Below are 12,831 nucleotides of genomic sequence, written 5' to 3' on the forward strand. Positions count from 1 at the left end.
TAATTAGCTAGGCCATTGACAATCCTTTCTAGAATGGCGTGTAGAACTGGGGGAGCTACCAGAGAATGTGGGGCATGGTGGGCAGGACAGGGATTTAACACACCATTCTTTATTAAAGGAAGTAGGATGATTGCGGCCATTACTATTAAGGGAGCAAAAGACCAATCCCTAGTCAAGTGATGGAACAAACGCTCAGAGCAAAAGGTACGAGACAGCTGTCCTAGAGTCCTAGGCGTCCGAGATGGACAAGAGCTGGTAGATCTTGCAGTTCATCTCCAGTCTGTTCTTCCCTTGAGAACACTTCTAATGCTTTGTCCAATCTAGTTCCTCTTGGGCCTTACGGAGACGATTCTGCAGCCTAACTGATCTCCCTGCCACGGAGATTCCTGCCTGCTCCCCCTCTCAACGCTGCAGTTTCCTCTGCCTTGTTTTTAAATAAAGTCTGATTGCTCGGTGACTGGGCCTAGGGAACTCCCCCTGCATCCAGGGGAACTGAGTGGGCACAATCACATCACAGTGCCGCCCTAGCTGATCACCCATCTGGTGCTCAGCTTCCCCTGCTGTAGTGTCATGCCATCTAATGCAGGAAACGAGACATGCACCCTCTTTTGTTCAGTCACAAACACCACGCCCCTCCAGCTCCTGGTGAAGTGAATGGTCCAACCCTCCCCCCCCCCACCCCCGAATTTCCAGAGACTCAGGAGCAGGTGCTACAGGTTAACACCTAGGCAGTGATCAGTCAGCCGTGTGCTGTACAAATGCAGCCTGGAAGCTAACTGGGAAGCCGAGGGGTCAGCTAAACTTCTGTTTAGCAAAGCTGGAGTTTGAGACAGCTCCTGGCCCAGCTCAGTGGCTGACACCAGCCTGTCCCATTGGGTGACACTGCAATTTTCCTGGCTCCCCAGACAGACGTAAAGTGCCATCTCCAGAGATCAGTGTAGCTTCTCCCCGAATGGAGCATGGGTGGGGCTTTTGGTTGTTCCATGCCAGGCTGCTTGGGAATTTTTCGACGTGAGGGTTTCTTTGTCCGAATGCCGATTCGTCAAAGGGGGAACTTCCCCTGGAAATGTCTCGGTTTTAGCGACCCATTCATTGGGAAGGCTCCTCGTATCTCGGCTGGAATCTCTGGTCCAAGCGGGAGAGGCTGTGCTAGACCCTGTGAGAGCCCTGTGGTTAGCACACTTCTGAGGGATGCAGAAGCCCCAGGCTTACATCCTTGATCTGCCTGAGTTAGGACAGGAATTTAAGCCTGGTTATTCCACAGCCCAGGGGCCAGATGTTCAGCAGCCAATGTGCTGAGCTCCCCTGGGGACTGACTCCACTGCTCTGTGCTGTCCCGGCAGGCCACCTTCAAAGGCTGGATGGACATCATGTATGCGGCCGTGGACTCCCGCGAGGTGAGGTGACACAGAGAGAGGAGCGTGTTCTGCTGCTCTCTCGTCGACATGCCTGGCTTCGCAGGGCATGCTGGGACAAGGAGCCCTGCCTTACATGGTTCAGCATGGCCCTGGGGCCTGCTTAGGGCTTTGAGGGGCACTCTCTCTGTGCTCTGCCCCCTGGCACAGGCAGGCTGATCCAGGCCCCAGCTGGTTAGGATCCAGCTGGGGGGCTCGGGCAGGTGGGGGGCAGAGGAGCCGGGAAGGGAGGGGTGGAGCTCTCACCCTGTCCCATAGCTGAGCAGCGAACTATGGGAACAGGACACAGTCTGATGTTTCATTGATCACACATTCTGCAGGCGCCACCCTTCCCCTTTGCCTTGCCAGCACCCCCAGCCTGGTCCCCAGAAACCAGCTCCCCAAAAAGTGCTCCAACCTGACCCCAAACTGTCAGATCTCCCCTTCTTTTCTGGGACAGAAGCTTTGTCCCCCCCACCCTGTGTCCCCACTTCTTTCCTGTAGCCAAGCCCTCCAGTCCCCCCATCCCGGGAGCTGCTCTTGACCTTCCCTCTTGACATCTGCAGCCGGGGCAGATTGACGTTCTGCGGCATGGAGCTTTTCGGAGCGTCTCAGGGCAGGTGGAGGGTCTGGGGCTCCCCAGAGCGGACCAGGCTCCCTGGGCAGCTCTTACCACAGGTTGGCTCCAGCTTCCAGCCTGGCCGGGGGCGGGGCCTTGGGGGAAGAGGAGGAGCAGTGGGCATTCTTTGTTCATTGTGCCCGGGACCCCAATAAATCTTAGTCCGCCTCTGAGCAGGCTCTGGGCATGGAGGCACCTCAGGTTCCCATGTCGGGGGAGGCTGGGTTCTCAGCATTCCCAGCCCCCTGCAGTGCAGCAGTGACCCCATGCCTGGGACGTGGGGGGAGTGGGCTGTGCCCTGCACTCATGCATCCCCTTCTCCCCACTCAGATCGAAGAACAGCCGCTGTATGAGACCAACCTCTACATGTACATCTACTTCGTCATCTTCATCATCTTTGGCGCCTTCTTCACCCTCAACCTCTTCATCGGTGTCATTATCGACAACTTCAACCAACAAAAGAAAAAGATAAGTATCTCCTGGCCCGCCTGGGCTCCTGGCATTCCCGTGGCCCCGGAGATCTGGACAGGTCCATTGGGATCAGCTAGTCCGGCCTCCTGCTAACCCAGAGCACTGCCCTGCAGTCATTCCTTGCGCAGAGCTTCAGGAGGCAGGCCAGGAAGGAGCGCCCTGCGGCGGGCAGCGAATTGCAGCTCCTGGGCGAGGGTGCAGACCCGGGGGCATGGGGTCACAGTGGGAGGTCAGACACAGGAGCAGACCCAGCCTAGGGGCAGAGGAGCTGCTTCGCATGAGCTGAGTCCCCTGGGCAGTTCCCTGCCATGCTGGTGCCCACTCTTCCCGATCACTGGGGTTGCTAAATGAGCTCCTCACAGGAACCTGAGAAGTCACATCCCAGGGGTTTTCTCATTTACGGTGTGTAAAGGGGGCCTGGAAAGTACTCAGAAAAACCAAAGAAGGTGCAGAGAGGGAGTCTCTTTTCTATTTGATTTTGAGCCCAGAAGCATCAGCATTGCCAGGCCTGGCCCTCGGTGCTCTGCTGGGGTCGCTGGGGGGGCAGGGGCCTGGGACTGGGCACTCAGGGCTGTTGTGGAGGCACTGAGCCCCTAGGCGGATGGTGCCCTAGCACCCATGGATCCCCTACACTCCAGCTGGTCTCAGAGTGAACCCCAGATTCCAGGGGTGGGACCCATGGGCAACCCCTGCCCCCCTTGGGGAAACTCAGAGCGGGGAAGGAGGGGCCGGGTGATGGGTGATGACACTGAGCTGCTTCCATTCGGAAAATCCCTAGAAGATTATGGGGAACTCCAGACAGGCTAGGAAGCCCCAGGGCAGCTGGGATTCAGGAGCCAGCAGGGTTTGCTGAGCTGGTGGGATCCTCCAAGGAAAGAGACATGAGCCACTGCGAGTAGCTCTGGCTAAAACATGGCTGCAGTTAAAGCAAGCTCCATTCCTGGGTGGAGTAAAGAAAAGCAGGGCAGAAAAGACTCTAGAAGACAGAGGACCGGGAGTCTGAACTTGAGGAGAAGCTGCTCCCAGCAGAGCAAGGCCTGGTCTACACTACAGAGCTGGGTGGGCGTAAGGCAGCTAACGTCAACCTCACTGTGTCAGTGTTTACACTGCAGCGGTGCCCCTGGCGGTGTAAGTCACCCACTACCCTGACCTAATAACTCCACCCCCACGAGGGGTGTAGCACTTAAATCAATGTAGTCAGGGCGATGCAGCGCCCGTGCAGACACTGCGTTACTTACATCGCCTGTTGGCTGTCAGCACCAGGGCTGGGGCAGCGAGACTCCAGCTGTCAGCGCCCCACAATGCAGTCAGTAGAAGCGCTCCTGGGGAAGACATGCACCGCTGACAGAAGGAGCATAGTGTGGACATGAACCACTGCTTTAATTACTGCAGTAGCTGTACGTCGACTTAATTTTGTAGTGTACCCAAGCCCCAAGACTTGCCAGGAGCAGCAAATTCCTCCCAGTGTTACTGGAAGCTGGTGCTGATGCTTGTTAAAAACCAAAATGTATCCAAGTCTAATAATGGCGATTCCTTTTATACTTTGGAGGGAAGGACATCTTCATGACGGAGGAGCAGAAGAAATACTACAACGCCATGAAAAAGCTTGGATCAAAGAAGCCCCAGAAGCCAATCCCCAGGCCCCATGTATGGCACGTTAAAAGTGTTTGAGAGCTAGTGGGAGGGGGTGTTTAGAAACAGAAATGGTGCCGACAGGCGTGAGCCGGGGCCAGGTGTCCAGCAGGGGGATCGGGTTTTGTGATGCACCTCAGATCACTGTCACCACTCCACAAAGAGCTTTTACATCCGGCAACGAGCAGCCAGGACTGGAGTTTCAGAGAGGCAGCACGTTGGGCGAGCGCCCTGGGAACCCAAGCCCTTCAGCCATACAGTACGAGTGGAGTATTTAATGCATCATAGACCACTTTCTTTTTGTTATGGTCTCCTTCTCTGACTGAGGGCTTACCCCCCAGGGGCCAGGACCTGACCCAGGTACACTGAGTACTTGTTTGAGTACTTGCCAAGCACCTGACCCTGAGAAGTGTCAAGGACTGACTTCCTCGCTGGGAGCTGACCGTGCTCAGTGCATTGGGGTGGGGGACACTCAGCATCTCCCAGAAACAGCCCTGTGGAGAGGAAACCTCCCAGGAAATGCTGAGTCCATTAGGTGGGAGGTTTCCCCATGGCTCCCCATGGTGCTAGAGCTCTCCTGCTGAGACGTGCCCGCAGCATCCTGCCCACCCATCGTCCGGTAGCCCTTTTCACAAGCACAGAGTGTTCGCCCCATGCCCTGGTTAGCATCCAGCCCAGGTGATTCCATTCCCCTGCCCATGGTTCCTAGGCGAGAGGGAGGAAGAAAGGTGTGGGGAGGATGCAGGGCAGTGATAATGGAGGGCAATGGTTAGTGGTGGAGAGGCAGCTCCCCCAGCCCAGGAGACAGGGGAAGGAATGTGGTGACCCCTCTGAGCAGCCAAGGGGATCAGGGAGCACTTGTGGGAGAGCAGGCAGCTTCTCCCCAGAAGGCTCAAAACCCACAAATCAGATAAAACCAGTTTGGCCCGTGCTGTTCTAGAGGCCAAGCCAGGACGTGTGGGCATCTGGCAGGACGCATTGGAGTGCGCACGCTGAGCGTGTTAGGTGTCCCCAGCCATTTCAAATGCTGCTAGGACAGAAGGGCTCTGCTGGGACTGCGAGCACAGCCCCTTGGTTTGTTGGAATGGTGAGAGTGGCAGCGGTTTTAAAAATGCCACTTTCTTTGAATTTTGAATCTGTCTGAGTCCATCAGGTCTGTAAGGGGAAGAGGCAGTGTGGCCTGGTGGCTAGAGCAGTCACCAGGGCTCAGGAGACCCAGTTCTCATCCCAATTCTGACCCTGGCCTGCTGGGCAATCTTGGACAAGTCACTTCACCGGCTTGTGCATCAGTTTCCCCACTGGTAAAATAGGGATAATGATACTGATGTGCTTTGTAAAGCACTCTGAGATCTCTTGATGAAAAGGGCGATGTGAAAGATTGTTATTCCTGTGACACTATCTCCCAAATCTCCTTTTCCTGTTACCAGTTTCATAAATCACTTGCTCGTTTGGATTTCTTTAAGTTTTCCTTTCCTTAAAACTTCCAAACGGCTTGCCGCTGTTCTCTTTCTAGCAAACACGATTCTGTCACTGCTCCATCTTTGAACTGTAATTTCTCGTAGTGCATGTGTTTTCTTTTCTGCATGAGCCTCATGTGACGCTCCCAGATATGTGTCAGAGTTACAGCTTGATGTGCATCATGGCCAATGAGTTTTGTGGCAAAATCCATGATCCTCAGGATTTGCTCAGGCTTGGGCATGGGGTGAAATCCTGGCGACATTGAAGCCAAAGGCAAAACTCCCATTGATTTCCCTGGGAGCAGGATTTCACCTCTGGCCTTTTACCTCCCCGGGAATTGCTGCACATTTGGCTCTGCCAAGCATTCAGGTTCAGATTTTCAAAGGTGCCGAGGATGGTTAAGTGCTTCTAATGGTGGGGTGTAACTCAGGGGGTCTCATCCTTTTTCTTTTTGAGACCCCCCCAACACGCTATAAAAACTCCACGGCCCACCTGTGCTACAGCAGCTGTTTTTTCTGCATATAAAAGCCAGGGCTGGGATTAAGGGGGAGCAAGCAGGGCAACTCCCGGGGCCCCACGCCATAGTAGGCCCTGCAGAGCTAAGCTGCTCAGGCTTCGGCTTCAGCTCCAGGCAGTGGGGCTTCGGCTTTCTGCCCTGGGCCCCAGCAAGTCTAATGCTAGCCCTGCTTAGTGGACCTCCTGAAACCTGCTCGCAGCCTCCCAGGGGGCCTTGGGCCCCTGGTTGAGAACCACTGGTCTAAATTAGCTGTTACCACTCAAGAAAGAGATCTTGGAGTCACTGGAGAGTTCTCTGAAAACATCTGCTCAGTGCGCAGCAGCGGTTAAAAAAGCGACCAGAATGTTAGGAACCATTAGGAAAGGGATAGAAACCAAGACAAAAATATCACAATGCCACTCTCTAAATCCAGCCCTTGAATACTGCATGCAGTTCTGGTCGCCCCATTTCTAAAAGGATTTAGTGGAACTGGAAAAGGTTCAGAGAAGGGCAACAAAGGTAATCAAGGATCTGGCCTGGCTACCATACAAGGAGAGATTTAAAAGATTTGGGCTATTCAGCTTAGAAAAGAGACGATTAAGGAGGGATAAGACAGAGGTCTATAAAATCATGACTGGTGTAGCAAAAAGGAAGAGAGAAGTGTTAATTATCTTTTCCCACAATACAAAAACCAGGGGTCACCCGATAAAATTAATAAGCAGCAGGTTTAATACAAACAAGAGGAAGTACTTTTTCACCACATTGTACAACTAATCTGTGAAACTCATTGCCAGGTGATGTTGTGAAGGCCAGAAATATAACTGGGTTCAAACAAGAATTAATCAGTTCATGGAGGATAGGTCCATCAATGGCTATTAGCCAAGGTGGCCAGGGATGCAACCCCATGCCCTGAGTCTCCCTAAACCTCTGACTGTCAGAAGCCAGGAGTGGAAGACATGGGGTGGGTCGCTCCAAAATTGGCCTGTGCTATGCACTCCCCATGAAGCTCTTCAAGTGGTCGCTCTTGGAGACAGGATACTGGGATAGATGGACCGTTGGTCTGACCCAGTGTGGCAGCTCTTATGAAAATCCCCAGCTTTGCACTATTCCTGGCAGCTGTTAACAGTCCCAGAATGGAAAATGGGGGTAATTAATAATTAGACAATTGTGACTGACTTTTTTGAAAAGGTACAACTCAAATGCTGTTTGCAGTGTTGTTGTAGCCATGTCAGTCCCAGGATACTAGAGAGACAAGGTTGGGGAGAGATTGTCTTTTAGTGGACCAACTAGTGTTGGTGAAAGAGCCAAGCTTTCGGAGCCACATGGAGCTCCTCTTCAGGTCTGGGAAAGATCCTGAGACTGTCACAGCTCTGTGTAGCTTGAAAGCTTGTCTCTTTCACCCCACAACTTTGTCCACTAAAAGACAGTCCCTCCCCGTAACTCAAAAGATGACCTTTCCCGTTTTTGCCATGATGAACAACTGGCGTTAATTAGGGTTCAATAATGATCCATCGTGGGGAGGCCCAGTCATTGAGCCTGGTGCTTGGGAGACATGTCAATATTACATCATAGCATATGAGACATCGGCATGTGCAAGCTAGGCTCCATCTTGCAACATTTACTGACCTCAGTAGCAGGTGAGGTGCCTACAGCATCTCCAGGCAGCACAGCCCAGATCCTCAAAGATATTTAGGTACCTAACTCCCATGGGAGGCTCTGGGCCCACATCCTTGTTGCATGATCACACTGCACAAGGGATAAGACAGATGGGTCTCTGTCCTCTTCTAAACACTGTTTCTCTCTCTCTCTCTCTCTCTTTCTGTTTTTGTCTTCATTCTCCGCTGTGTCCTGTGTGACCATTCCACCTCCTGGCTTGCCCTTCTGCCTCCATGTTCACCCACATTCCACGTATTAAAGAACAAATGTCAGGGGCTGGTGTTTGACTTTGTGACAAAGCAAGCTTTTGACATCATCATCATGGTCCTGATTTGTCTTAACATGGTGACCATGATGGTTGAAACAGACGACCAAAGCCCAACTAAAATCAACATCCTCTACAACATCAACATGATTTTCATCGTCATCTTCACGGGCGAGTGCTTGCTCAAAATGTTTGCCTTGCGCTATTACTACTTCACCATTGGCTGGAACATCTTCGACTTTGTGGTGGTCATCCTCTCCATCGGAGGTAAGCGCCAGCCGCCAGCTGCATTTCCATTGACTCAGGCAAGCCACCAAGTGGGTTCTGTAGCAACCAAGATAGAGAAGAAAAGGAGTACTTGTGGCACCTTAGAGACGAACCAATTTATCTGAGCATAAGCTTTCGTGAGCTACAGCTCACTTCATTGGATGCATCCGATGAAGTGAGCTGTAGCTCACGAAAGCTTCTGCTCAAATAAATTGGTTCGTCTCTAAGGTGCCACAAGTCCTCCTTTTCTTTTTGCGAATACAGACTAACACGGCTGTTACTCTGAAAGATAGAGAAGAAATGGCTAGATGGGAAATATGGGTTTGGTGGCACCCCCCTACCTGGGAGACCCATGGCCCTGACCTTGAGCCCTAGCTCTGCCACTGTTCCTCTGCCTGCTGGAGTGGTGGTAGGAGTGGACACCCTCTATGAGCCCCTTGGAGAAACCCACCACCATTCCTCTTTGGACAGACTGGGCCTCCCCTGAGCGCTGTTCAGGTGGGCAGAAGTCCACCCCATAGGAGGGAGGACACATTTCCACCCTGACCCCTTCCCCAAATAGAGGACTCGGTGTGGGGGCACCCTACAAACATCAGTCATCCCAGAAGAGGTGAGAGGGTGGCAGGGCCCCCAAAGCGGTAGGTTTCAGAGTTAATAGCCCATAGGGATTCATGGGACATTTCACCCCTTTTAGAGCAATTGTCTCAGGCTGTCTGCAGACTCAGACAGCTGTCGCTGCATTGTTCGTGCTCAGCACATGTTTTCAAGACTTTCTTCACAACCAGGAGAGCTAGAAACATGATTATTTATATATATTAAAGCTGAGATTCACATGACTCCAGACTATAAGCAGGGGTCCATTGTGCTTATACCTTAACCTGGTCCTGCGCCCCAGATGCTCACCCTAAAAAACTCCTTCCTGTGTGCTCATTAAAACCTTTCCTGAGTGCGCACCCTAAAGGGCTTCCTGCAAATCCTACCCCAGGTGCTTGCCCAAAGCAACTCCCCAGCTTCCACACATAAAGGGATTCTACATGGACAGACCTCCCCTTCTCCAAGGGGCTCAGGTCTGTCTGCAACCCCAGGCACCTCACAGAGGGCTCCCTTGCTCCCCTCTTCAGGAGGCACTGTATGGCACACCCCTATAGCATGGACTGGGGTGCAGCAAGGACTCGGGAGGGCTCATTGTTTCTGGGAGGGCATGTCTCATTAGCAACGAGTTGGCTATATTTTAATCTTTGCATGTGCACTACGAGGCTGTTTTAGATAATCTCATACATTCAAAATAATAAGGACCACCTGTTCCCATGGACGGTATCCTCAGAACACCTCTGGGGCGCAGGGCAGTTCCCCCCGTTACAGACAGGCAGATGAGGCTCAAGATCACACAGGATGTCTATGGCCCAGAATGCCTCAAATCCACTGCTACTGCCCTAACTGCCGCACCGTCCTTGCTCACCAGCCTCTCCCACTTCTCCCTGTGTGGAAGAATTGGGGCTAAAGCATGATTGTCGCCCGTAGCAAAAGAGAAGTACCAGGGGGCAGCAGCAAAGAGCAAGGGTTAGACGAAGCAGTAAGCAAAACCTTTTAACCATGAAACACGTCAGGCAATGGGGCAAGCAGCAATGGGACGTGGTAGATTCTTAGATGGCGGCTGGATGGCAAATCACAGGGAAGGTAGGATTGTGCAGCAGCACTGGCTAGGGAACTTTCCTGAGGCCTTTTCCAGCCCATGTGAGTTTATGGTCCTCTGCTAAGCACCCTTGCCTTCACAAGCATTCAGCTCTCCAGCACAGAGGGTGCATCTAGATCCAGAGCAGGTTACCCATTGCTTCCCTACTTCAGCTCATGCAGCAAGCCACGCTTACCTTCTTATCACCCTTTTCAGGTATCGTCCTTTCCGACATCATAGAGAAGTACTTTGTGTCCCCCACCCTCTTCCGGGTGATCAGGTTGGCAAGAATTGGGCGTGTTCTGCGGCTGATCCGAGGAGCAAAAGGAATCCGGACTCTCTTGTTTGCTTTAATGATGTCTCTCCCTGCTTTGTTCAACATCGGCCTCCTGCTGTTCTTGGTGATGTTCATCTACTCCATCTTCGGGATGTCCAACTTTGCCTACGTCAAGAAGGAGTCTGGGATCGACGACATCTTCAATTTTGAGACGTTCGGGAACAGCATCATCTGCTTGTTTCAGATCACGACGTCTGCCGGGTGGGATGGTCTCCTCAACCCTATCCTGAACAGTGGCCCACCAGACTGCGACCCGGACTTGGAGAATCCTGGAAGTTCGGTAAAAGGAGACTGCGGCAACCCATCCATTGGCATCTGCTTTTTCTGCACCTACATCATCATCTCCTTTCTGATTGTTGTGAACATGTACATCGCCATCATCCTGGAAAACTTCAACGTGGCTACAGAGGAGAGCAGTGAACCACTCTGCGAAGATGACTTTGAAATGTTCTATGAAACGTGGGAGAAGTTTGATCCAGATGCCACCCAGTTTATCGCGTACAACGTGCTGTCGGATTTTGTAGACACCTTGCAAGAGCCACTCAAGATTGCCAAACCAAACAAGATTAAATTAATCACCATGGATTTACCAATGGTCGTCGGAGATAAAATCCACTGTCTGGATATTCTGTTTGCACTGACTAAAGAAGTGCTGGGTGACTCTGGGGAAATGGATGGCTTGAAAGCCACAATGGAGGAGAAATTCATGGCTGCCAACCCATCCAAGGTTTCCTATGAACCCATCACTACGACTTTGAAAAGGAAGCACGAGGAAGTCTGTGCCATAAAAATCCAAAGAGCCTTCCGAAGGTATTTACTAAAGCGGTCAATGAAACAGGCTTCTTATCTGTACAAGCATAGTCAAGAGGAGGGCGCCTTTGCAGAGGGAGCGCTGGAAAAAGTAGGACTGATCGCAGACAAAATGCATGAGATTTATGGGAACAGTGATACACACCTGGAAATGGCCCCAGGCCTGGCTCTTGTGCCAGGTGCAAGCCCAGAGACTCAAGCTGCTCCTAGTGAGGCGAAAAAAAGGGATGGGGAGCGAGAGGTGAAAGAGTCGTTAGTATAACGGAAAGCACTTTTCATCTTCCTATCCTACAAAGACTCCATTTGTATCTCTTCTGCAAGAACGCACCCGTATCCCTCTCGCTAGACATTTGAGCTAATGCCATATTACCATATTTCAGACCCATCTTAACTTTTTCAGGAGAACCTCGTATTCATTACAGGTTTTATAATTCACCGCGCCTTGCGGCGTTGAGTATTTTTCTTCTGAGGTAAATGTGAAATCTCTCTATTGCTGGTGAAAGAGAAACACTAAGTTTTAAAACGATAGAACCATGGTAGCGCTGTGTTTCAGAAGTTAACGACTGGGTATGGCTCTCCTTTTATTTTCAAAATTATTTCTTAATATTATTTCACACTTGAGGTGTTTGCCCCATTATTGTTCCTGAAGTGCAATGAATGAGAAGAGAGAGATGAGCCAAGTGAAATAATATTAAAAATAATTGCAGAAATGACTAGGTTTTGTGAACAAAAATCTCCAATGTCTTAAAGGTAGCACCTTTCTTTTGAATATTTGAATAGGCGTTATGGATTTTTGTTATATACAGTAAAAGTGCAATTATGTCTTAAAGATTTGTTTGCATAGTTTAAAAAAAATCTGCAGCTATATTCTCAGGGTTAAATGCCAGCTTTTAAAGTTTTTCAGAACACTCATCTAAACCAGAAAGCATTCAATTCTCAACAGTAGGAATACAAACTATTTATTTCCATGCTGCATTTCTGGGTTCCCATTTAGTCTAGGAACTAGATTATGTGGAAGGAAAATAGCCACCAAAATATGGTGTATGGGAACTAGTTCCCAAATATTCCCACTTCTCTCTACAGAAATACCCCTAGTCCAGCTTCACAAATCTTAACTAATGCACATCTCCTGGAGCAGGAAATCTTTGATCCCATCAGGTCACGAGCTGCCATGTGGAGCCAGATCAGGTAATAGAACAGTTTGGTTGCACTGGAATATTTACAATGAATAGCTTGATCGGGTGCCTTTACAGAATTGATATCTACTGCGGAAAACCCTGTGCTTTCTTGGTGATTAATACTTTCCTCCCACCTTATGAATTAACAATCCTCCAGGAGGATAGTACATATCAGGGCAAAACATATGTGCAAAGCCTAAAATAGTAAAGCAAAAAGTCACCTTAGAAATACTGTTTCCCTTTTCTAAATCTTATTGCCAACTCCTCCTCCCATATACGGTGACCTCTGACTGGGGCGGGGAGACTTTTCTATCACATCTCTTTGGTGTGGACTTGGACTTTCTGCTGTGGAAACAGATGGGGTAGGGTTTCAAAACAGGCCTTCCTAACTGATTAGCTTTGACTCCGAATCCTTTGTCTTGGTCGCTCTGTGGATTTGCTCAGAGCCACACCATCTGGTGTCGAGCTGTGTACTAGATACGCTGGAGCCTGCTCACCTTTGGCTAATGGAGTCGCCCTCTTCCGTTCACTCTGTTCAGTTTCTTTTTCAGATGAAGTGTCAGAGGTGCCAAAGGG

General features: G+C 50.8%; 1 protein-coding gene across 1 annotated transcript in view; it reads left to right on the plus strand.

The window, feature by feature from the left end:
- SCN4A (sodium voltage-gated channel alpha subunit 4) overlaps positions 1–11,339 on the plus strand; it is a 107,910-nt gene extending 96,571 nt beyond the window's left edge. Inside the window, exons 21-25 of the mRNA XM_073326359.1 lie at positions 1,344–1,397; positions 2,344–2,481; positions 4,027–4,131; positions 7,988–8,258; positions 10,147–11,339. Of these exons, the coding sequence (XP_073182460.1) occupies positions 1,344–1,397; positions 2,344–2,481; positions 4,027–4,131; positions 7,988–8,258; positions 10,147–11,339 (1,761 nt within the window). The remainder of the gene's footprint in view (positions 1–1,343; positions 1,398–2,343; positions 2,482–4,026; positions 4,132–7,987; positions 8,259–10,146) is intronic.
- Positions 11,340–12,831: the final 1,492 nt, after the last annotated feature.

The sequence above is a fragment of the Lepidochelys kempii genome, chromosome 27 (genome assembly GCF_965140285.1).
Source record: "Lepidochelys kempii isolate rLepKem1 chromosome 27, rLepKem1.hap1, whole genome shotgun sequence".
NCBI classification, from domain to species: domain Eukaryota; kingdom Metazoa; phylum Chordata; order Testudines; family Cheloniidae; genus Lepidochelys; species Lepidochelys kempii.